This window comes from Pelodiscus sinensis, chromosome 17, assembly GCF_049634645.1.
Source record: "Pelodiscus sinensis isolate JC-2024 chromosome 17, ASM4963464v1, whole genome shotgun sequence".
Taxonomy (NCBI): domain Eukaryota; kingdom Metazoa; phylum Chordata; order Testudines; family Trionychidae; genus Pelodiscus; species Pelodiscus sinensis.
In genome coordinates, this window is record NC_134727.1 from 33,541,503 (window position 1) to 33,567,626 (window position 26,124).

The 26,124-nt window shown below is 42.4% G+C and overlaps 1 protein-coding gene across 1 annotated transcript in view; it reads right to left on the reverse strand.

The window, feature by feature from the left end:
• Nucleotides 1-996: 996 nt before the first annotated feature.
• Nucleotides 997-26,124, reverse strand: part of ADAMTS2 (ADAM metallopeptidase with thrombospondin type 1 motif 2) — a 304,400-nt gene continuing 279,272 nt past the window's right edge. Inside the window, exons 18-22 of the mRNA XM_075900502.1 lie at nt 24,767-24,899; nt 16,922-17,129; nt 15,127-15,256; nt 13,198-13,287; nt 997-7,671 (exon numbers count right to left, since the gene is read on the reverse strand). Of these exons, the coding sequence (XP_075756617.1) occupies nt 7,211-7,671; nt 13,198-13,287; nt 15,127-15,256; nt 16,922-17,129; nt 24,767-24,899 (1,022 nt within the window). The 3' untranslated portion in view covers nt 997-7,210. The remainder of the gene's footprint in view (nt 7,672-13,197; nt 13,288-15,126; nt 15,257-16,921; nt 17,130-24,766; nt 24,900-26,124) is intronic.

Genomic DNA, 26,124 nt, shown 5'->3' on the forward strand with positions numbered 1-26,124 from the left:
AAATTACTCGATCTATGAAATTGACAATACGAGTGGTAGAGGTGGCTGGAAGCCCCAGGCCAGATCTCAGGGCAGTTGCCCCCTTAACAACCTCTCCCCCCCCATACCTGCCATCAGCAGGTCTGGCCCAGACCAAACACTAACAACGTGTTTTGTGCTTAGACTTCTGTAGCAACCCCATCCTGATCACCGTGAACTAAACCAGTGTTTCTCTACCAGTGGTACAAGAATCCCCATGGGTACTTGAGAGAAGTCGGGGGGTACATCAACACAACTGAAATTTGGAGAAAACTGAATGTTTGTTTTAAGTTTTACAGCGCTTTATTATTTTTGTACTTTTTACACCCAAAAATTTCATCGCCCGCCCGGCCACGATTAAGTTGTTTAAACAAATGGGTTGCAACGGTAGAAAAAAATTGTGTGTGTCTGAAAACAGTTGGTACTGGGGGTACTTATAATTTTTTGAAAAGGGGGCACATATATTTTTTTGGAAAAAGGGGTACTTTATAAAAAAAGGTTTGAGAAACACTCAACTAAACATAGCATCTAAGGGTACATCTTGACTACAGGCTTTTGTCGAGAGAAGTTTTGTCGACGGGTACTGTCAACAAAGCTGTCGACAAAGAGCATCTAGACTACATCCAGTTCTGTCAACAATGCAAGCCGCTTTGTCGACATGAGAGTGTAGACACAAGGGACAGTGTAGATGCAATAGCGCCTTCTGTCGACAGAACTCTGTTGACAAAAGGCATTATTCCTCATAGAATGAGGTTTACTGTCATCGACAAAACCGCTGAGTTCTGTCGATGTTATGTCGACAGAACTCAGCGGCAGGGTAGATGAAGGTATAGTTTTGTCGACAAAACCCTGTAGTCTAGACACAGCCTAAGAAAGGAAAAGACACTCACTGGACTTTTGAAATCACCTCTCCTCCGTACATCCACAACCAATGTTCCTTTGGACAGAATGAGCTACCAAAGGGAAAAGTCCAACACGTTTGCAAAAGAACACAGACCTTTGAACTTTAATAAATTATAAAATTAAAAGTTCTAATTTGTATATACATTTTAATATACAACAAATGGCTATTCATTGCAAATGCTGTGAAGACATATGTATTGTAATTGAATGGCAGTGCCATACAGTTATTCAGATGAACATAGCTAATACCGTGCATTGTAGATGAATATATAAGGCATTTAATGTATTATATAATAAAGTAAATCATGCAGGCCCTTTGAGTACACGTAAAGCACCATTTATAAGCTGTTCAAATTTCTTAAAGCATTTGAAGTGAGAACCAAGAGAACCTAAATGTTGAATGGTAGGTGTTAAATTGGGTACTGGTGAATGGTAAAGGAATTCTAAAGGAAGTATTAAGGTGAGTTAAAAATGGGATTTGATAGCTGCCAAAGGAAATATGGTTGATTTAGTGTCGCTAAGATACTGAGCTTAGAAAAAGAAGAGAAATATTAATTCAGAAAGTTGATCAGCTTGTGTTCAAAATCAGACTGCATTAATTTAGTGGTTGGGTTTAATGGGCAGGGTGTTGGATTTAATTTCCATGACTGCATGAATACCTACCGGGAAATGCCCCTTCTGCAGAGAGAACACTGTTTTGGCATGGAGAGCAGGCAGTTATATGACAGACAGAGTCTCTGCAGAAACACCAGATCCATAACTAGATTCCTTTCTTTTATTCCTGGGCGTTATGTTAAATTGGTGCCCAAGGCTGGTGATGCATGAAATGGTGCTGCCTACGCAAAAAGAAACACCACAAGAGGAAGCTGCTGTCCAAAGTTTAACAGGCCTGCAAACAAGCCACATATTCTGCCACCATATAAAAAGAAGGAAAAGCAACTGGGAGCCAGACCCCAGCTATTGCTTCCACATTCGTTATTCTTAACCAAAACGGCCCAATTCCTCAGAGGTATTTAGGCTCCTGACTTCTCCACAAACTGCAGATATTAGGGTCAGCTTAAAGGAATGCTGTTCTTAAGGGGACGATTCTTTCTCATATGGAAATATTGCAAGGAGAAGGTGCCTGCCAGGTCTGTTTCACAGAGGTCTGGACAAACCTTCAATGGCCAGAAGCTTTCCCTCCTGAACAATGTCTACTGAAGAGTTTGACTTAGGCTCAGATATCACTGACTTTATGCTAAAAACAAGCCTACATTGAAAAAGCACACCAATGGAATTAACACCCAGTCCGAAAGAAAGCAAGAAGGCAGAGAGAAAACTCAGTACAGAGAGCCTGAAAAAGGAATGAGTTCTGGAACAGAACAGAACAACAGATGCTCTAAAGTCTGATCCAATACTTGTTGAAGGCAAAGGAAAGGTTCCCATTTGCATTGGTTAAGGTCCTTTGTGACTACCCCATGGATACTAGCACCAGCCTTGCTTTTTGTGGCACGTGTTCTGTTCCTGTCATCTAGCACAGGCTGCCTGTTAGGTTGGCAAATCTGGGGAGGTTTTGTTCGTTTGTTTGATTTTAAAAATGGAATCCCCCCTTGGGAAAGAGGGAAAATGTTGCTGTGCCAAGTCTGTTTCCGAACTTTCAATGAGCTTTGAAACTCAAAAGGCAGCTTACGAGGTTTTCAAAGACTTCAGCTCCAGGGGGTTCGTAACTCTAACATCAGCCACAATGCATCTGGTCACTTGGTAAATATGAAGCCTTGGGCAGGGGGTAGAGCTGAGATGATACAGAAAAGCAGAACCACCCAGTATTTGCTCTTTCCTGGGGTCAGTGAGAATGTAGCTTTGCTATCTAATTCTGACACACAACATTCCACCCTCTTTTCGGTGGTAACAGGCACGGTTTAGGGCAGCTTTTGACATTGTGGGGGTTTTGTCATGTATTTCTTCCTGGTGCCCTGGCTAAACCTATTCCATCAACTCAGGAACAGCAGAACCCATTTAAACGTTACCTCTGGACTGCATGTGAAGAAGGAAACACAACCCCCAGAGGGTGCCAGAGGACAGTATGAAGTTGTTACCCCTCAAAGCTACCCAATGAATTTGGCAAGGGTCCATCAACTCCTCCCAATATGCAGCCAGGCAGAACAAAGATTAGATGTGGAGAGTTTCTCCCAGACTGTGTTGGGCAACACTTTGGGAGGAGGAGACGGAGGTGAGGGAAAAGGGCTCACACGGTCCAGTGGCAGAAGAGGAGTTTTGGGGCGATAAGGACCAGGGTCTGCCAGCTACCACCACAGGTTCCCAACCCTTCCAGGTTTCCCCACAAATAGGTTTGTCTAGTTTAGTGCATGACTGGATATACTGTTTGGCTACATTAGGGTGGGGTTCCCTGATGACTGTATTGCCCTCATAGACCTAACGTTATGCTGCTAAAGGGAAAGAAGAGAGTATTAAGTTGAACAATCTCAATGGAGCAGAGGAAACTCGAAAAGCATAAAATAGCTCACATTTCTGTCTCTCTCTCTCTCCCCCCTTCATCCCTCTCTCCTGAATCTAGATTTGAGGCACAGCAGCTGAACTGGGGCAGCATTTTAGCTATGACTTGCATACATAAAAGTTGCCAGTGTTCCCTTTCTGGCACTCATGACTTCACTTTTATATTTTATGCATACGCACAATGACATGGCAGCCTCTGAAGCACTCGGGGTCTGTCAGGTAAGCTTGTTAGAGGCTCTCAACCCCCCAGGAAAGGCTGCTGCTGCACAATTTTAAACACCCACACACTCCATCCTGGCACCTGACAGACAGCACAGGTCACGCTAAGCAATGCTTGGGAGCACACGGGCAAAACAATGTGAAAGGGGGACTGTCTCATCTATTTGGCTGTCAGCATCTCATGGCAGGGCCATGCTATGGCTCCATGCGCAAGGGTGGAGGGGCATTCTTGGGTGATCCTTAGGTGACGATGTCATAAATGTGATTACCAGCAACTGCCTCTGTTACAGGTGCGTATAACTACGGCTATCTGCAGTGGTGACCCACCTACTTTGCTGGCCTAGGGGGCTAAGCATGCAGGTACTGAGGCAAATACTAAAATACCTATTGAGGAATGCACCTGAGGTTCTCCCTGCTCAGCCTATGCATAAGCCAGGACCACAGTTAGCACTTGCCCGACTCGCTGAGCATAAAATCACACACCTCAGCTAAAGTAAAGTCGCTCTGGGAAGATGAAAACTCTCTCTACCATCTGCAGCCAGCAGCCACACTCACAGTCTCTCCCCTTTGCTGTCTCTCTGCCTCTCCTGTCTTCCTTCGCGCCTCTCTCCCCCATCACAAACACAGTGGGTAGGTATACACCGACTCCCACCTACTGCCTCTTCCAAGCTTTCTTATCCTTGCCAAAACCGGCAGCTGTTCCGCTTCTGCAACATGCATGCGATCGGGGGTTGTAGGAGATGGCATTGTGCCTCGGATGTAGCACTGTGTGTGAGCAAGACAGCTCTTCCTTTCTCTTCTTCCGCTGTGCCATTCATTCAGTCGCACCCACAAACCTGGCCTGTCTTAGTGTTTTCACGAGTTGGACCTTTTTTTTTTTTTTTTTTTTTTAAAGACCCAAAAAGAAACCCAGACAGGTGTGAAACATTCTTCCACCATCCATGGGAAGAGGTTATTGTGGGAAAAGCCTGGAAGAGGTAGTGGAAGTACAGCGCATACAGGAAAAGGGCAGTTCTCTGTCCCCCTCTAGCAGGAGTGGGCCCTTTTAAAGAGATTTCTGACTCTGCTAATGAACCCTCGCTCCTTACCCCAATGGCTCAAGCGAATGCTTTGAACCCGGAAGTCCAATCTCTGTTCCTGCAGATACCATAACCAGGGAGGTTGTTATAGGGGTCTTGACCTCTTTCAAGCCCTGATATAACATCTGCCAATTTAGGCTGTTATAAATACCCTTATCACTGCTGTGGTTAAGCACTTCAGACATATTACTTTGAATTTATCTCCACATTTTCCTGCGAAGAAGGAAAGCTGATGGTGTTATGCAGGGAAAACGTAGCCCCCTTCTCTAATATTTTGTCTAATAGTCTTTGTAAATTATTATTTTTTAAACCTTGTCTCTTGTCCTTCCGACAGTTTCTGGACATAGATTTACCTTCTGTTTCCAATAATTCAGTGCACTCAAGGTTACTTTTAATTCTTTCTCTTTACGATATAAACTGGGGGACTTTGCAGCAGAAGTGGCCCATTCACTCACAACATTTAAAAGCAGAACTGGGGACCCCAGCAGAAAGCCAATTGTGGTGTTTTTTTCCGTGAGGACCAAGATAGCAATGCAAATGAGGAGATACATGGTGACAGTTTCACTTCAAGATCAAAAACCCGCGAGAGCATTTTGCCATCTTTCACTTGCCTTTCCTATGTGAAATGACAGTGTCAAGGTGGCCCTAATGCCTAGAAAATAGTAACAAACTTGAGCAGACAAGGGAAAGTTGGCTCAATAGGCGAAAGCAAAATTAATAAATGCCACAAACACAAAGGATTTAATTCCTACTCGCATAATACTACAGGGTTGTAAAACCCACTGAAGGCAATGGGAGTTTTTGACTGAAATGTTCAGTACCTACTAATCACATTAGTTATCCTATGTGGCAGCTGGTAACATCCTTGTATTATATATAGGCATTTGAAAGCAGGCCTGGCCTCGCCAAAAGGTACAAACCACCAAGTAAAATAGGTCGTCTAGCTGCTAGGGATCCAAAATGAGCTATGTAAAATGGAGAGGTGACTTAGCTATCAGAAGACATTGCAGGGAAAGGAAATACTCAAAGGGCTGTCGGGCTACACATTTCTAAGATCTAAACAAACTTGGTACTGTGTTTATATATAAGCATGATGAACAATTGTTCACTTCTGCTGCAACAAAGCTGTCCTAAGGGAAGGTTGAGAATGCAAACTGTTTTCCTTCAGAATGATGTAACATTGTACTACAGAAAACATTAACACAAAATTACACTTTCATCATGAAGCACCAAAGGAAAGGAAAAGAGAATCCAGTCATTTTACATTAAACAGACTGTCTCCGTCTACACTGTCAGGTTTTTGCAGAAGAGGAAATGCAAATGAAGCACTCATTAGCATTTCTCGTGCTCTCATTTGCATATTCTCTTCTGATCCTTTTTGCGGAAGAGGTTTTTGCGGGGAAAAAAACGCAGTGTAGATGGGGACATTTTGTGCAAAAAAACCCTTTTGTTTACAAGAATCTTTATTCTCAAAAAATGAGGACTAAGGCTTGTGTGCAAAAGGGATTTTTTGTGCAAAATGGTCCCATCTACACTGAGGTTTTTTCCGCAAAAAGGATTGGAAGCGTATGCAAATGAGAGCATGAGAAATGCTAATGAGCAGTTCATTTGCATTTCCTCTTCTGCAAAAACAAAGCAGTGTAGATGGAGCCAGAGTGTGGATAAAAGGTAGACCAAAAAGAATGGCCACTAAAACCATTGGGCATATTGTATTGCAGGAATTTAATGATTATGGAACAAAGATTCTTGTAAACAAAAGGCTAGGACATTGTCGGACTAAACTGTATAGGTCCAGTCAAACAGTAAATATTTTTTATAGATTCAACTGCTTAGAAAAAAATGCTTTGAAGTTGTTTATGGGAACATGCAAAATACTGGTTATCAGTTCTGAACTTTGATTAAATACATGGTTGTACAAATAATCTCAAACATAAGATCCCAGATAAGAAAAGTATGTAAGTGTCCATGTAAATGTAGCCATGAAAATAGTTCCATTTAAGGCAACAGGACATGTTTAAAATCACGCATATATTTAAATACCTTTCTGAATCTGGGAGTAATTTAGTGTATGTTTTGATGCAACGTGTCTCTTGATAGACACTATTAAAGGCATCTGTCAGTAACAGGGTCTGTTTGCTGACTGTAACATCTATTATCATTTCCTGGGAGTTATGCAATGCATTGAGGGGTGAAGACAGCCGATAATCCAAAAACCTGCTGATCTGGGCTAGGTATTATGGTTTGTTTGGATTCAGTGAAATACTGTAATGATATTGCACTAGTACATTATAGCACCCTGTAATCCTAGCCCATCAAAATGTTTATACTAGTACTTTGAAACAATCCTACATTTCTCTTTGTGGTAGATGTTAGAATTTGGCATTACTGCCATAGCACCGTTATTTTTTCTTTTTCTAGCTTCTATGACATGGGCATTACTATGGTAGTGGTAAAATCTCTATAAGAGAAAAAAAAGTCATTTGCGCCGTATTTCCAGTTTAACGTAGCTTTCTCTTCGTCTCTTTTTTCCTTTTCTCAGCTATCAGCTCCTGAATCCTTTGGTTCTTTGTCCTTTCATAAGGGAGCTTCCTCCTTGGGATGATGTTGTGCTGTGGTACTTCATTGTCCAGCCCGTCGATTTTATATGGCACGTCTACTACATTAATTTCTGGGTGGTCCTCAGTTGCATTGGAACGGGTAGTGTTTGATTTGGAAACAAGAAGGGGTCCAGCAGTAGTCTGCATGACAAGAACCCCTGTAGGAGGAGTGAGGGTAGGCAGGAGGTTCTCTTCAATGTCATTCTTACGTCCGTTAGAGTCAGTTATGTTGTCATCCTTGGTTATGTTGTTATACGTTTTACAGGACTTGCAACACAGCTTATTGTACCGAGGAATGGAACAGTAACGAGAGAGAACATCCATGCGACAAAACATGGACTTGTCTCCTTGGCACTGCTCCCCTGAAAGAGAAAAATAGGAAAAGTAAATAAACAGCAGGTGGAGAAAAGTCGTCTTCAAGAAAAGTTTTTAAAGTTGTATCCTATAAAATCAGAACTAGCAAGAGACACACTCAGGCTTTGGCAAAGGGGACAGGGTTTGTAATGCAAACTGGGCTGGTATCTTTTGACAAATGGGCCCTTTAAATTATAGAGGGGCTAACTGAAACCCTACATCCTTACCCACCATCAAAGTCTGAGGTAATCAAAATCAGATCTGAGTTGCCATGTTGGCCCTATCACTATGATAAATCTGATGTCTTTCCCTTATGCTGTACTAACACTAAGGTGTGGTGCTGACATGAATGTATGGCATTTTTGTGAAGTATAACAACTATGTTGTTACTCCTGAATTCCACTCATGGATAGCTAAAGTCACAAATAATACTCAGGTACTCTTTATTCCTTCACTCCTTTTACATGCGCTCATGCAGAATAGCACTTCCTCATTTAATACTATACATATGTTTTAGAAAATGATCTTGTTAAGTGAAAACGTGTTTTGCGGAGTCAATTTTCCCATTGAAAATAATGGAAAAGGTGAGGGTTGCGTTTCAAGCGGTGGTGTCTGTTGGGACCGGGACATAAAGTTGGGGGAGAAAGGGTATTGAGTTACAGCAGGGAGGGGAGGTGTTTGGTTCTAGGGAAGAGAAGGGGAGGAGGGGAGAGAGGGATTGGCTTGGGAGTATGTCCCTGTGACGGGTCTACTGGGACCCACACTGCATCCGGCGAGGGGGGGGGGTCACCAGGGAATGGCGCAGCGAGCGGCAAACCCTTTGTCACTTTGCAGGGAGGCAGGGAAAGCCACGCACAGCCACCGGCAACGGGCCAGCTGGGGAAATCTTGTTATTCCGGGGACAGTCGTGTAATTCAAAAAACGTTCCCTACAAAAAAATCGTGCTATCGCGAAACCGTGTTAAGCGGGCATGTGTTAAATGAGGAATTACTGTAATTTAATTAAAACAAGGAGAAATTGAGTCTAAACAGCTACTAGTCTCAGGTGTGGGCTGGGCTTACATACATATGCATATCTCTGAGCTTCAAAAAGCCATAGTTTTGTCTGAGAGACTGCATGGTTATCTTGCCTGAGAAGACTTTGAAGCAAACCATTCCAACCTTTCAGGTGGAATTTGGAAGTGGTGAACTTTTTACACAAGCGAGGTAGAATTGTGCTAATTGACGTTTGTGACTGGAAGACTCACTGCAAATTCCTCACTTTTGCAAATCTGGGAATAATGAAAAGTAATACAAATTAATCCAGGATAATTCATAGATGTGTTCAGGCCTGAAGGAATGATTTAGAGCATCTAGTCTGAATGGGTCACGAGGAATGCTCTGGTGTCAGGCTTCTTTCGGAAAAACCTTTTTTCAGAAGAGATCTTCCGAAAAAACTTCTTGCAAAAGAGAGTGTCCACACACAAAAGCACATCGAAAAAGTGATCTGCTTTTTCGAAAGATAGTGTCCATACTGAATGGACTCTATCTGGCATTTCAGCTGTGATTACTATGGACGGAGTGGCCACCAGGACACCTGTGCTTTTTCTTCTTTCCTCTTCTTTCGAAAGAACTCCCTCTTCCCCATCCACACACACCTTCTTCCGAAAGAGCTCTATCGGAAAAAGGCTTCTTCGTCATAGAAAGCGGATTACCAACACTGGAAAAAACCACTCTGTTTTTTCAATTTACTTTCGGAAGAACAAGATTGCAGTGTGGACGTAACTCAAGTTTTGTCGGAAAAATGGCCATTTTCCCGACAAAACTCTAGTGTAGACTTGCCCTCAGTGAACTGTATGTGCAAAGCTGAGAATGAGGGGGTTGGCCATATTTTTCTTCTTATGGTAAAGCACTACTCAGACACTAGTTGGGGCACAAAGGGTTTTATTAGTCTGCCCAGGGGTGGGGAGACATCTTTAATCAGCAATTCTTGTTCAGTGGAAGCTAACCAAGGCTAGCGCTTTCCCCCTGTCTCCCTTTTACCCACAGAGGAGTCACTGCACTGTTGGGGACAGAAGGTTCCATTCCCCTGCACAGACCCAGTTCTACAGGAGCTCTCTGTTCTGTTCACTATGATAGCAGCAGTGGGACTGTTGTCTTGCCTAGAACTAGGAGATACTGGGGCACCGCAGCTAACAGAATTACATTAATGCCTGCTAGGGATGTAAAATCCCAGCTCATCAGTTAACCAGTTAAATAGACCGCTCCTGGGCCCTTGTGTGCAGGGTGACCAGCTTCTGCTCCTGAGCACCCGATTAAACCAGTAAGGAGGATGCCAGTTAACCAGTACCCAGCAAGCATCACCTGGTAAGGATGTGAATGGATACCAGTCAATGGGTTACCCAGTAAAGATGATGCTTACCGGGTAACTGGTTACCCATTCACATCCCTGATGCTTGCCATCCAAATAAACCCAAACTGGGGAAAAGTGCTGAGGTAGAGCTTAGAATGACACTTTGAATCATTAGTTGCACAAGTTATTTTTTTTCAGCACTCATGATGTGGACAGTAGCTTTATAAACTCTCTTCTGCAGTAACCCAGGAGTCACAGACGAACATGGCTACCTCTCTGAGACAATCATACCTATTGACCAGTCATAATAACAAAAGTTGTTGTGAACTTCTTTAGGACGAGATGTGTAATTTCAAATACTTGCCTTAATTTGCAGTGTACCTGATTGCAGAACATATATGGCTTTATGTACGGTTAGCATTACTATACCATTCTTTGCTACCCTTTTATGGGCTCTCAGCAACATTGCAGTAAATGACAAGCACCGCAGCAGATTCAGAAATATTACGTGAACTTAGAAAGCATAAGTGTCATCTCTTCATTCATCCGCCGTTAAAAATATAGTGTTTAATTGGCAAACATATCAGTCCAGCGTATGCTAATTTCTATTGCTCTTGCTTTGAAAAGCTAGGGTTGACTGACAAGGCTGAAACTGCATCTTTGCAAACTAACCCATTTATCCATTGATTATTGCAATTTCTGTAGAAAACAAAAATATGGTTCTTATTTTGTCAGTTTATTTTCAGATGATAAACTGAGACAACAGCCAGAAGGAACTCCTTCCTTGAAATCTGAGAATAATTGAATTTTGGACAAATGTTCAAAGCAGCTTCAAACCTGCAGATGCATTTTAATGTGTGCAAGCTTTTGCATGCAAAACTTATGCATGAAGAAAGTTGTATAGATCACATTGAGGCCACTTTGAACATTTTGCCCTGTATGACTTTAGTACAGGCTTTTCCAAATACACTGTGCCCGCTGAATTTTCTGCAAGCTGACATTTAAATTTAGTTACAAAAGGCACAGCCATTCATGTTTATATATTATAAGGATTACTCAAAGTCTCTTTAGAAAAATGCCTTGTTTTTTTGAGTAAAAATATGCAGTATCAAGCATAAAAACTACACGAGAATCAAATTCTAGTATCTAATAAAAATGTTTAGTTTTATGAGCTATTTTACATGAATGAATTTCCAAAATCTTATAACTCAATGAAAATCAGAATGAAATTTATTCTGCATTTCCAGACCAAAATATTCAGATGTGCTGAACTTTTATTTGTTTTATTTGCAGTATGCATAACAGACTGGAAGTATACTTTCAAATCATCGGTTAAAAAAAAAAGTCTGTTTCAAAGTCACTTTGGTACACATTAAATTGGTCTCATAAAAAATATTGGGAAAGCAAACTGAATTGGCACATCTTTAATAGTTATGTTCAATACATACAAAACACTAATAAAATATCCCTGATAAACCAAAGTGCAGATAGACATAGTGCACAATGCCCAGATACCTTATTGCACCATTCTCGATAGCCACCCATATCTTGAAACATCACTAAACATTTGTCTATTTAAAGGTAACAGTCATGAATATATGTATACAGTTAAACACCAATTATTTTACATAACAGTACTCAGTGCCAGAGATGTCTTTGCTTTTGTATCTTGTCATGTAAATTATTAACATGTTTCAAGAAATTATCATATTAACAGCAAAATTTAAATATGTGATCACATGATAATGACAAGTTTGAAGTGCTACATTGCTGAAGATAACAAAGATTTGAAAGTGCCACCTTCCTAAGGGATATGGTCAGTGGAATAAGATAGCAATTTGCTATGTAAATCAAACATTGCTGTTTAAAAACTGATATGCTTCTACTATTACTCGATGTCACAAATGGTTTTATGAATAGTGAATTCCAAATCTTCAACACAAACACATAAGGTGAAGCAACAATGGCAATTATATTTTGACCTTTTCTTTATGAAATGTACATGAACTGTGCAAGTTAACCTTGGATTAAATTTACTTCCTTCTAATAGTTTCTCATTCAAGTAAAAATGCTTGTTTATGAAGATTAACTCGTGTTCCCAGTATACTGTTTGTATTTAAAGCTGGATCTGGTACTTAATGCCATTATATGTAAACATTAAGGCATTTTTCTAAAATTTATTTTTTCTATGCAAAAAAAAAAAAAAGCAATAAAAATTGAGGTAATTCTGTAGTTCACACTGTTATGTTTGCCAGTTGACACATAGATACAACATACGCACACACACTCATACCAATCAAGTCAAACATGCATATGGTGAAAAAAGACCAATGGATGTAATGACCATAAATAGTTCAATATTGTGCAACGTGAGACACCATAGTCAATGATAATGTCCTAATGCCTCAACCATGTTTTAAAAAAGCGAACAACAAACCATTAGCTTGGATCACTTACATTTAACAAAACATAGGAAAATATGCATAACTCTGGCAAAACTATATGAAAAAAAAGAACCTTTCAGCTTTGGAAAAGAAAATACTCAAACCAGGAAGAGTTTGAAGACAGCCTACAGCACAATAGAAGCATTTAAAATATCAGTGGAAACAGAGCAACTTGTAATAACCTTTTCACAATAAAAAACACAGTTATTAAGTTAGGAATCAATTTGAGCAGCATGGGTAAGTAAGCGATGACACAGCAACGGAAAATGGAATGAATTCTTTCATTCAGCAAACTACCCCGTAAGGAAAACTTAGAGTGTTATGAGATTCAGGGCCTTGAGATAAAGGAGAACTTTAGCACTACAAGGTGTCATTATTGTGATGTGATCACATTCACAATAAGTTCTCAGTTTTGTTATCAAACTGAACATCATGAACCAGTAAGCCTTTTTTCACCATCACCAACCAACAAGCAAACTGACCCCAGCTCCCTTTCAGAGAAGTGCAACATACTGCGGAGATCCTACTTCACACATCCAACAACTTCAATACCTCTGCCATCAGTGGTGCCCGAACTCTAGAGAAGAAAGACACCACGTGCCAAGGGCCCCGTGTGAGAAAAAGATTCAGCCCAAGATTTAACTTGGTAAAGTCAAGGGAATTTTCCACATAGAGAGAGGAAAAAAGCAAAAGGCAAAGTCCACATTTGCTGTGGCATGCATTTAAGGGCAAAGGCAGAGTTATAAATGGGTCTTTTACTTGAAGATATTTTCTGGATGGGATATTCTCCATCGGGTCTTGACAGCCATTGTATCATGTAGGTTTTCTTTGATGGATCAGAAACATTTCCTGGAATAGAGGAAAGAATGTAAGCACAAAATATATTAACATTAGTAGCTTTGCTAGGTCTTAACTGTGCCACATTGAGCTGGATTTAGTGGAAAAAGCAGCAGAAAGACTAGAATGTTGCTAGGTCGGTATTTTTTAGAATAACTGAATAGTTAATTTATAACATCCATCAATCATTTTGTTTGCTGGGTTTGGAGTGGAATAATAAACATTGAGGGAAGACTGAAAAGTACCAGTTTCCAGTCGCAGTATTAACCCTCTACTGCAGAGTAAGGGTCATCAGATTTTTGTTTAACAGCTGTATCCTTTAGAATCTTTGGCGTGGTACATGTAAGTGATGGCCTGTTGACTTATTAAGAAGTGTAATTCAAAGGCAGGATTCATACTTTGAAAAACATCAGTATAATTATTGAGAACATTAACTAATCTACTATATATTTAAGAGAGTTTGTCTGTCAGTGAGTGAGTGTGTTTGTTTATCTGTCCATCTGTTTGTCCAAGAACTCCTCCTAAATGCTAGGACCACCAAATTTGATATGCAGCTTCCTTTGATCATAACTTAACGCAAGGAAAAGGTTTGGTTGTGCCTGGAAAATTGGATGTGCCTGGAATGGGATTGCTTCTCATAACATGAGAAAGGCGGGTTCTGCTAGCAGGGACAGTTATACTGTGTAATGACCATAGGAGGGCAGCAAGGTGCAAGGGATGGGGACCAGGATAGCTATAACCCCAATGGGGCATCAGAGGGTAGGTGTGGGGGGAAAGGACAGTTATCTATTTGAGAGAGTTTGTCTGTGTGTCTGTCCCCCAGTTGGGGGACATGCATCCCTCCCCTGGCTGTGCCTGCTGTGGCAGCCATGGAGAAGTGCTTCTCACCTGGCCCTACACTACTGACGTGATGGGGAAAAGCTGGGGTTGTCCTCTCTCCCTGGGCAGCCTGCAGACTGAACCCCTCCTCCCCTGCCCCACCACAGGACAATGATTTAAATGAAGACAAACAAAACGTATGTGAGTTAAGGACCTGAGCAACACTGGGTAAATCTTCTACCTATTGAATAATAACTAAAATGATACAATGTATCATTTAAAAGGACCTCACAGGCGATATTTACAAAAGGCAAAAAAGCTAATGAAGCCAGGAACAGGCTCAGGTAACTCCTAAGGTGACGTGTCCTGACAGAAGTGAAAGGAAGAGAGCTACAGCTCTGAGGTGTCATTGGTGGAGAGATGGAACAGGAGGAGGACCCACCGCTGCTTTAATAGTTACTGCCCCCCTCCCCCCACACTCTGCCCAATGCCAACCCTTCTCAGACGCAGTGGTACTGAGCTGCACCAGTTCCCATAGCATCAACTAACAGGTGCCATTCTCTGGCTTCTAGCTTGCAATAGCATAGCAGCTGGGTTGGCTAGTGCCCCGTATCACTGTGAAATAATGAGGCATAGAAAGCATGCTAGCGATACAGATCACTTATGGCAATCGAGGGGCAATCGAGACCAGTGAGTGGGTCATACAAGGGGCCCTCCTTCATCTCACTGGGAAGAAAATAGCAGAATCTGGCAGCCCTGCATGAGGGCAAAGGTAAACAAAATGTCTCTCAGGCCACACCCAGAACCCCAATGGTCCACCTGAGGCCTGTGGGACAAAAGTTGCCCACCACAGACTTACACAGGTCCACAATCCCATTGACACTCAAAACCTGTGGCACAAACTGCAGAATACAAATTAGCCTCTGGCACGCATGGGAATTCAGCTTCACTGTTGAATCAGATTGAATTGAAATAATGTTTGCAAAATTAGCAAGACATGCCGACGACAAGGACAAAGAGCAAAGTACTTACGGGGGCACAGAGTTAGTCTGCAGATCCTCACTGTCTCTGGTTTGTCTTCTTTACAATAACCACTGGCATCGGCTTTTGTCCTGCACAAAACTTGCCTTTCCTGGGTGCCATTACCACAAGTTACAGAGCACTGGGGAGAAAATGCACCAATTAGGCCTCCATTCACCTTTGGCATCTGATTTATTAGGAATTCTCTTTTTAGACTGGACTGCAGTCCAGCTATGTATGGTGCATAATGTGTCCTGACTAAGTTTTCACATTCACACACCAGGACCAAGCATAGACCCTTCCTATTCTGGTGAGAGTCCACTGTGCTAGGCACTGTGAAAACATGGTTCCTCCCTAGAATAGGTCAAAGTCCAAACAGTAGATGACTAACACTATATGAGAGCCATCTAGCCACGGCCCCTGTGCTGGACTGTGTTGCTTACAATCCCTATGAAAGCCACCAAGAAAAAAGAATCCTACAGCTCCTGATGGTATAGCAGAGCTCTACAATCATATGTTGTACTAACCGATACAGCTACTCTTTGCAAACTGCTTCATAGAGAATCACCATGACAAACTGGAATGATCATGTACATCAACATTTTCCGTGGAGTTCTACATGTAATGCCACCGCCTTGCACTTGCATCTCTCCTTCCAGCTGATGAGCTCAGAGCACTTTACAAATATGAACAGATCAAGCCCTGCAACACTCCTGGGAAGTTGTTAAATAGTTTCCACCCGGGGAAACTGAGTACAATGAGGGGGAGTGACTTGTCTGAAGTCTCATGTTATGTTAGTGAAACCATTTTGAGAAACCTGCTAACAGGCTGCTCCGGTGTGTTTATTTACTGGCTCTGTGGCCACAGACCCTCGTGGCGCCCATTGATTCCGGTTCACTATTTGCAGCAAAGAGGAACTACAGGAAGTGATGGCCTGGCCCATGCTGTTTCTCACAGCTCCCCGCGGCTGCAAAGGGTGAACTGGAGTCAATGGGAGCCACAAGGCTCCATGACCGCAGAGCCGGTACATAAACACACTAGAGCAGCCAGTTAGCAAATTTCTCAAGTGGTTTCGCAGACCACTTTGAGAAACACTGTGTTAGTGGAAGAGTCAGGAATAGGAAGTTTGAAACGCCTGACTCCTGGAACACTGTTAAACCCATTGGAATTGCTTTGCACCTGTCATCTCTGTATGGAAAAGCAGCATCAGAAGAACAACCACCCTGTAGTTCCCTTTGCTCAAGCTCAGAAACCTGTATTGGTCTTAATAGCTGTATCCCTCATAATGCCTTTTCTTTGTCAAAGTTGCCCAATGCCCATTTACTTCCAATGAGGCTGGGTGCTTCACTCCCTTAGGCACTTCTAAAAATCCCAGCCACGTCACTAAAGGACTTGAAGGGGAAAAGGAAAAGGGATGACACAAGCATCAACAGCATTTTTTTCTCACTTCATTTGGTGAAATAGTTGAAATGACACACAGAAAAGAAATGCTGACAGAGCCATTTTTTTTACTTCTACAACTGCAACCCGGAACAGATCGATCTGGTTTATGGGAGTTAAATCAAGCAGCACTGTTTCAGAATAAATTACGAGGTGTTTTACTGCTGTCCATACTGCCAGTACCCCATCTAAACTCCACTGGAGGCTGAATTAGTTCCAGTGTATACAGCACACTCAACATTGGCAAGTGGAAGTTTTCCAGTCAGTGCAGTTGCTGGACAGGACAACTGGCTAAAGAGTCCCCCTTCCCCACTTTATAAAATCTTACGAAAAATATGATTGCTAATTTGTTATGAATGCGACCTACCTGTGACCAGGGTCCCAGCCTCCACTGTCCAGGACAAAGTTCTCGATTGCAAGGCCTTCTGCCTTCGGGACGCTCAGTGTTGCAATATTTGGTATGAACAGAACGATTTGTGTTGTCGTGCAGGAGTTGGATGCACCGTACAGAACGCACTTGATAACCTGTTTTTCCACAGCTTTTGCTGCAGGGCTCCCAGTCTCCTGTAACCCATCTGATGAATGAAAAATAGAACATGTGAGGTAAAACATACAGGGCTTGTGTAAATGTTTGTTGAACTATAATTCTAAAATGTCAAGGTTGGCAGTTGGGTGAGCTTGATCCTAATCTAGCAGATGAAAGAGGATAAGTAAAAATAACTAAATGTGCCGGGAAGGCTGAATTAGGCACAGCACCGACTCTGTGAGTAAGTGGCTAAATGTATCCAAGCAGTGTCTTCTGCACTGGAAAGAGACTGCAAGGCGGATCATTGTGGTAGCAGTGATGGCTACTGTAATTAGAACTGATTTAGTGCAGCGAGGCAGACAGCCACCATGGGCCCTAGGGCAAGGTGTGTGGGGGAGGGCACTGGCTGTGCACCCCCCAGAAGGGGCAGGGCCTCAGAGGGAAAGGGTGGAGCAGCCAATCCTCAGCACTGCCAGCACCGCAGTGCACCCACCTCAATCCCCAGCCCTCAGAGCAACCTGGAGCACATGGCATAGTGCTCCAGGGGCAATTCAAAGGGTCTGGGGCTCCAGCTGCCATTTGAATCACCAAGCCCCAAGGCAATAGCCCCCTTTGGTCCCCACATCAGTGGCCTGATTATGTGTCTTACCATTCCAAGCAAGCTACGGAAGGAATTTAGTTTAGCAACTTAACATTTTAGTTCCAGCCGCTGTTAATACTGGGAGGTTTGCATTGGAAAGGATTATGAAGAAAGATCAGATGGAAGTGAACTTTGCATACAGGGGATGCTAGCAGAATTCTAAATCCAATAGCTAAACCTTCCTGTACATGTCTCAGACTGGTTAGGACAGGACAAGGGAACACACACAAATACATTTCTGAGACTTTCAGAATTTTCTGCACTGGCATAATTCAAAGTGCAGCGTTCCAGAACCAAACCTGTTACATGATTAGTTCTTTAATAAGGGGAAAGTGCTGCCTATTCTGAAAAACAGCCCTTAAAAACTAATGCTTTTGACCTGCACCATGTGAAATTTTGTCCGTTGTAGGGTCACTTTCGTGGTTTAGACTGGTTCAGTGCTGCCATTTTGAATTCAGTGCTCTCTCATTGTATTCAGTTGGAGGTTGAAATCCCCATATGTGCTCCTGGCAAAAGAGGTGTTTTGTCTTTAATATTAACAACAGAACTGGAAGGGACCTTGAGAGGTCATCGAGTCCAGTCCCCTGCCCTCATGGGGACCCATCCCTTAAAGATGTAAGCAGGTTAGGGAGGCACATTTACATACCCATTTCAAAGCTTGCACTTTCTACTCCTATTGAACCCCTCCCTACACTCATCTCATAATAACTTATTTTCTTCTCAACTTTTTACTGTTTATGATATTCTTGTGAGAAGGCAGCTTCGCTACAATTATACTGTAGTTGAAAGCATAAAAACCAGAGGCATGAATCTCATTATAATGAAGGTCACATCTCTTCCTCCTGTATGTCAGTATTGTATCATGTGAGGTAACCAAAGACATCACTGTAGTAATGATTTCTAACTGTGGCACAAGTACAGCTTCTTTAGTTCTGAGGCTACATCTACACTACAGCTGGGATCTACACTCCGAGATCAATGCACCAGGGGGTTGATTTAGCAGTTCTAATGAAGAAGACCCTCCCAATTAACTGCAGATTGCTCTCCAGTCAATCCCTTGTACCTCTGAAGAGAAAAGTAAGATAAGTCAATGGGAGAGTTTCTCCTGTCGACCACCCCACGGTGTAGACCCCACATAACTCAACTTAAGGTATATCGACTGCAGCTACCTTATTGACATAACTGGAGTTGCATACCTTAGATCAACTTACTGTGGTAGAGTAAACCAATCCTGAGAAGGTTTTAATATTACTTCATTTCATTTATTTTAGTTATAATCTGGTCCTGTAAGGACTGCATGTAAAAAGGCTGAGATTTCCAAAGGAGACTAAAGAAGTAAAATACCTAATTTGTATTGAATTTCAATGCCATGTGGACACCTAACATGTTTTGGCTCCCTTTGGAGACCCTTACTATAAATTCTATTTATTTTCAGAGAGCGTAGATCAAACACTCAAATCACTGACCAGGCTAGGGGAAAAAAAAGGGAAATGTTATTTTTTTCCTGATAGTGTCATCTCAACCTGAATATTTCCACTTAACTTCTCTTTCTTCAGAAGTCCCTTATGAGGCCTCTCCTCACACTAGGTCCAGGTATGGAGCACTGTCCAGATACCAATTACAGATTTACTATTTCAAACATTATAAACCAAAGAAAACCCATGAGCCCTACAACAAAATGGCATTAAGTGGTTGTATACCGTGTTGCTGCAGCCTTGTCAGTCCCAGGATATTAGAAAGACAAGTGAGACAATATCTTTTATTGGACCAGCTTCCGTTGGCGAGCGAGTGCTCTGTGCAGTCCTCACCAGCAGAAATTGGTCCACCTCATCTGCCTTTTCTCTTCAGTGTTAAATGGCAACATTTTCAAAAGTGCCTACAGGCCTTTGGAATCCCAGCCCAATTTTTAAAGCTGCTTAAGTGACTTAGGAAGTGAAGTCCCATTCACTTTCATTCAGCTTTATATTGACTTTCTCTGGGACTTAGTACTAGATTTACAAAGCCGTGTAGGAACCTAAAGATATAGACGGGTACCCAATGGGATTTCCAAAACTACATCAGCAGGCTACAGCCTAACTCCCACTGGAAGACAAAGAGAATTAAGTGCCTTTCAAATCCCACTAAGCACCATTCTGCTCCTTTTGGCATCTCCTAAACAGCTTTGTAAATGTGGCTCTTAAGGTGTGAAGTCCGTCAGGTGGTTTTGAAAAGTCTACCCCAAATCTACAAGTTTCTCAAATTTAGTGCAATTAGTTATGTGACCCCTAAGTCACAAGGGCTTAATTAGTGGTGTGCAAATGTTTCCATCAACAGGTTAGATCTCTATGGCCCGGCACCCTAGGGATCTATCTGGTCCCAAACAAGGGAGTTTGCTGGACCAGGGGAGGTCTGGCCTCCCTGCTGCTGTCCCGGCTGGACTCCTGACCCCACTGCTGCTGGCTCAGCTGGGCTCCCAGCCCTTATAGGCATCCTGGCTCCATTGCCACCGGCTTGCCAGTTGCCAGCCCCACTGCTGCCAGCTTGGCCAGGCTTCTGGCCCCGGCAGGGCTCCCAGTTGCCAGTCCTCCTGCCACTGGACACCCAGCCACCAGAGCTCTCTGGTCCAGGTTACCAGACCAGAGAATCCCGGTTTTGAGAGATTCCATGGACCTATGTATAACCTCATAATTCCATGTTAGATCCCTGAATAGCAATCGGAGCAGACTTGTCTTTTGCAGATACCCTGAAGCGAAGAGAACGATTTCCCTGCAGCTTCCTTAACAGTAGCTATTTGTAAACTTCTAAATAATTCATGCTGGAACCAAGAGGGAGATAAATCACTAAACCAATTGTTAATAGCAGAGGATGGGGTTATAGCAGTAATTCTCACAGATTAGTTTACTACTTCAGAGCGGGTGTCAGTTCACCCAACCACTAAGAAGAACCAGGAAAAAATACAGACTCATTTGCCGGAAGACTGAAAGCCAGAACCAAACTGTTTGTCAAGTAATTTTGCAGACTTCAAAGCAATATATCCAGTCTCTCTTAGGAGCAACATTAAGGGCCTCCTAAATCCCGCAGTAATATTTTAAAGAACAGAATATTAACCACGAAGCATCTTGTATTGTTCAGCATTCAGTATCGTACAGAACATGTAGACAGCATGATTACCCGGGGATGCTCATACTGAGATGCTCGTTGGGCTAAGTTCCCTTTCTGAGGCAGATACATACATCCCATTAGTGCTAACAGAAGTGGCATGCATAACCAAGAGGAGAATACGGTCACCTTTATTTTTCTTTTCAAAGTGGACTTTGTTACAAAAGTTGTTTTCCTTTGGAAGAGTCTCTAATAGAATCTATAGTACAGCTGTGGCCAGAACAAAACTAATGCGTAGGTCCCTTTTATTCTCCCATGGGGCTTCTGTGGAGGGATGGGGTGAAGCAATAAGCTACCGAAGGAGGCAGAGCAGTATCTGGGGAGCTATTATATGATGGCAAAAAAGGGGAGGGAGGGAGCCTCAAAAAGCTCAGCATCCTTTTGGGGGTCTCCTTGAGCCCTCTGTTGCATCCAGAGCTTAATCCATTTTGAAGGTACGTCTAGACTACAGAATGCACCTGCTTTTCTGAAAATTTTTTTGGAAAAAGCAGATGAGATTTTTTTGGCATCCCTGTAAACCTTGTTTTACGAGGAAGAAAGGATGTTCTGGAGCCGATGTAGATGGGCCAAATGTCAGAAAAGCCTCCTTCAGAAGAAAAGTCGGGAAAAGATACGCAAATTGTGAACTGCCATTTGCGTATCTTTTTCCGGCTTTTCTTTGTAGTGTAGACACAGCTGAGACACCCTCTCCCCACATCATGAGACACCCAGAATGTTGCAAAAGGCGAAGTGTTTTCTCTCTAGAGGGAAGCTGTCGTGGTGCTTGTGATGCTAGCCACAGCGCAGAGGAACCGTTAGTGTTGCTGATGACGTGCAGTGATGTGGTAGCCATGTCAGTCACAGGATATTGCAGTGCAATATTTCTAATCCTGAGCTCAGAACTCTGAGCTCATTCTTAGCAGGTGTGAGGGTTCCCCCTCTTGCACACTGGCAGACGACAATATTGCCTTCACACCACTCAGCTCCACAATGTTATGTGAAGATCTAACGAGGGTCTCTCCAAAAAAAGTAATTAATCCCTGTGATGGCAATTTAGGAAATAGCCCTTTAAATTACAATTACAACCTAACGGATAAGGGGACATTTAGCTATCGATATACAACAATAACCATTTCCTTGGTGAGGGCCGGAGGGGCTGACTTCTGTTAACTGACTGATGCTAAGACGAGAAAAGCTGTGAGGCCAAGAGAGGACAGAGAAATAATACAGAGACCAAGAGAGATTAGAAACATGGGAAAAAATAAAGTGAAATTAATCTTGGCTAATACACAAATGTCCCATTTTGAAGAGCAGCTAAGGCATGTAGGGTACGTCTATACTCCAACACTATTTCAAAATAACTAGTGCTATTCAGAAATAACTTAGTCCGCGTCTACACAGCAGGCAGTTATTTAGAAATAGTGTCAAAACACTGTCAAGCTGGAGGACTTCTTACTCGGATGCCTGTAACCATCACTGTATGAGGACTAAGGGAAGTCAGAGGAAGAATGCTTGATTTCGAAATAAATGCTGCGTAGACGCTCCCTATTTCAAAATAAGATACACAATTGACTTAGCTCAATTTGTGTTAAGCCCTGCAGTGCAGACGCACCCTGAGATGTGCAAATGTCATTGAAAGTCAATGCTGACATCTCCTTTTTCCCAAAATTTACTTAGGAGATTACGTTGCCTTGCAGGATCTGAGAACCTGGACTCCAGCCCTTCCCAGATGTCTCCAGAGCAATAAAACAGCCCCACCGCCAGAACATGGGAGCCCGAATCAAGCTATCATGGGCCAACCACAATTTTCCTTGGCTGTGGACACATATCCTTAGGCACAACTGAAATTTCTACCCATGCTTTACAATGTGATTTGGCTGTAAGCTCTTCCATGACTGTCCCTAGAACTGTGTTACATTTTGGGCACCACTTTGCAAGAACTGTCGTGACAAAGTAAAAGGAGTCGGGGACTGGAGGGAATTTACAAGGAATACGGAAAGGTTGGCTAAGTGATGGCAAAGTGATCGCAGTCTACAAATATTTAAGAGATGCAGAGAGCACGAAGAGGGCCTATTTAGTGTGGTACATGCAGGGACAATTGGCATAAATATAAATATTGATTGAAAAAATGCCCTGAGTTTGAGATGTGCTAAGCAGGGGATGAAAACATCATTACTTAGGACATTGAAAATGTGTGCGCAAAGGTGGTGTAGGGAATAATCCCGCATTGACCATGAAATGGGCTGGTGACTTCAAACGTCTCTTCTGTTTTTATGATTTTATGAAATTAAACAGTAGAGGAGTCCGGCACCAGTCCTCCAAGCACAAGATCATTTATATGGAGAGGATCTCTGGGATAACTGAGCTGCAATTATCCTCCATTAATTTTGATAGAGAAGCTGCTTACAGTATTGTACTTAACAAAAACAAACAAACAAACAAACAATGAAAAGTCCTGTGGCACCTTAAAGACTAACAAATTGATTTGGGCATATGCTTTCATGGGCTGGAGCCCACTTCATCAGGTGCATGAAGTGGAAACTTCAGTTTGGCAGGGATATGCTGTCAGTCTCAGTGCTAAAGTCCAATCAAAATTCCTTGTCTATGAAAGAGAATGAGGTCAGGCTGGAAAAGACCATCTGGAATTGGGGATAGTTGAGAGGAAAATATTCTGTGGGGAGAGACCTAGAATGTTGGTTGAGTCCAAGCCCCATTTGGGATTCAAGCCACCTTCTAAAAGAGAATGAAATGACTTAGAGAAGGGCCCAACCCAAAACCCAGATATTACACAAATATTAGGGGTATCGAATCAAGATTCTAATATTAATTTTGTAGCTAGCTTATAGCCCTATAATGGACTGAGCCAAAATTCCAGATCCAAGCACATTTAAATTTGGAGACTTTGAAATCCATATCTGAATGTTGTGACTCACGCACAGGTGTAATTTTATTTATTTTTCATTTATAGTTTTAATACCCAAAAGAGCTTGTAAATGAGTAATAGAAGAATATAGCTTTACACTTGCCGTTCTTGTTATGGTCATTAAGTCATTGTTGGTAAATAAACTTGTTAAACCTTGATCTTTGCTATGTTGATGGGACAGTTATTTGGCTTCTCTCTCTCTGATGTTTCTCTCTGATGTTACAAAATAATGACTGGTATTGTCTAGTTCTTCATCACATGCACTGGAATCTAGACTTGTTTGCCAGACATAAAAGCTGTAGATCAACTTACTCCTTACTTGTTGCGGTAGCAACAGGGGAAATATGTGAGTCCTACATGTGACAGGGTTAACTTGCTGCCAGTCAAAAAAGCACCTGTAAAATGTGAATAAATACATCCGTAATAACTGACTATGTACAACAATAAGGAAGCACGAACAATAATCTCTTAAAATGTTGTTGTGAGATATCCATGGAAATCAACACAAATGTTTCAATAGAAACAGTTATTTGCATGAGCCAAATGATCCCCCCTCCACCTCGTTTGCAGCTTTAAAAATATGCTGTGATTTTATTGGTGTTTGTATGACAAACGTTGTCTGACATTTGTTCTCTTAAATAACACACCAGATGTTTGCTTTCATATAAATTCAAAAATCAATGTACCAATTCACTTCTGATTTATTGACTTGAAGTGTTTAGATTAAGAGGGGCATTTTTCTGACCCAGCCTATCTCGGAATCGGTGGAAATTCTCATTCCCGGAAATAGTATTTCTGAAAGCAACACTTTACCAATAACATTGTATCATTGCATAACACTGTCTAGGCAATTATGTGATAAGATGGTCAAGGGCTCCTAATCTAAAACAGTCATATATCAGAGTAGGAAGGTATAAAGGGATAGCTGAAGGCACTTCATTCCAATCAACCATTCGTATTAATTGGACATGGGTTAGGACCAGTTCTAAGGAACAGCAAAGCTTACATTGGTTGGGAACATTCCTGCAGATTGCACACTCTGCGAATAGGCTTTGGCTTTTGGATCGTCTCGCAGTAACTCCGATGAACCATCTTGTGGTCTGTCTTTCTCCGGCAACCATATTTTGTAAACTGATAACCTTAAGAAAGATACTTCTTTTATCTTCAGCATTTGCAATACTTACACACAACTCAGACTGTCTTGGTCCATCAAGTGGCTAATGGCGCATTTTTAATGGTAGATGAACATTCTACAAGATTGTAGACTGAACCTGGTTAGTGTTGACTCTACTCCTTACAAGCAGCTACCCTTTTAGCACCCAGAACTACCAGGCCTCTTTGTCTTCTCACAACAAAGCTATAATCACAATAAATAACTGAATCTTCTGGAAGCGTGCAGACAAGCCTGACCCCGACATCAGGTCAACCGCAGCACAGGCCCGTCACCAGGTCAGGCCTGGGTATGATTTTTAGGTGCCCTCTTGTGGATGCCTGTAAGAAGACCACGATACTTCCAGCCATCAGGTGAACCTGTTTGTTAGACTGGGGTTGACCTGGTGGTCAGGTTGGACATACAACAATTTCCAGCCTTTGCCCCTGGGGTCAGGATCCACCTCACCTGACCATCAGACTCTGGCTATTCACACCTAGCTGGTGGCCAGGGCTGAGGATCCAGCTTTCTCTACAGAAGTCCCTCATCAAGCTGCCAGAGGAATCCCACCTACCCCATAGGCACTGTGGTCCTGCTGCTCCTCTCCACCCAACAGGGGTGCTCTCCTCTCAGCTTGGGACACAAGCCACTGAATGGTGGCAGGATCAGGTCCAGGGACCCTCACTCTCTGGAGGATGACTATAAATAGAGTTCTGCAAATCCACAGATAGAATCATAGAACACTAGAACTGGAAGTGACCTCAAGAGGTCATCGAGTCCAGTCCCCTGCCCTCATGGCAGGACCCAGTACCATCTAGCTTTATATTTACAGGTATCCACATCTGCAGATGCGGATATCCATGGTGCATTTTTCTGCATGCGGATGTGGATGCGGATCCAAATTTTGTATCTAGAACTCTGCAAGACTGCAGATATCCAATTTATATCCACAGCTCATTTTGCAGATACAACTGTGGATAGACAATTTTGTATCCGCACAGGGCTCTAACTATAAAGCCAGTGTTCCCATCCCCTCCAACGCTGGACATAAAGCATTTGGGATTCACCTGCCATTGCGTGTCATTTCTATTTGACGTTTCAGTGACAGACAGGGACAAAGACAGAAACTATCCGACCAAAGGTCCATCTTAGCCAGATATCCTGCCTCTAGGACCAGTAAGGGATGCTCTGGACAATTATGGACAATGGACTCT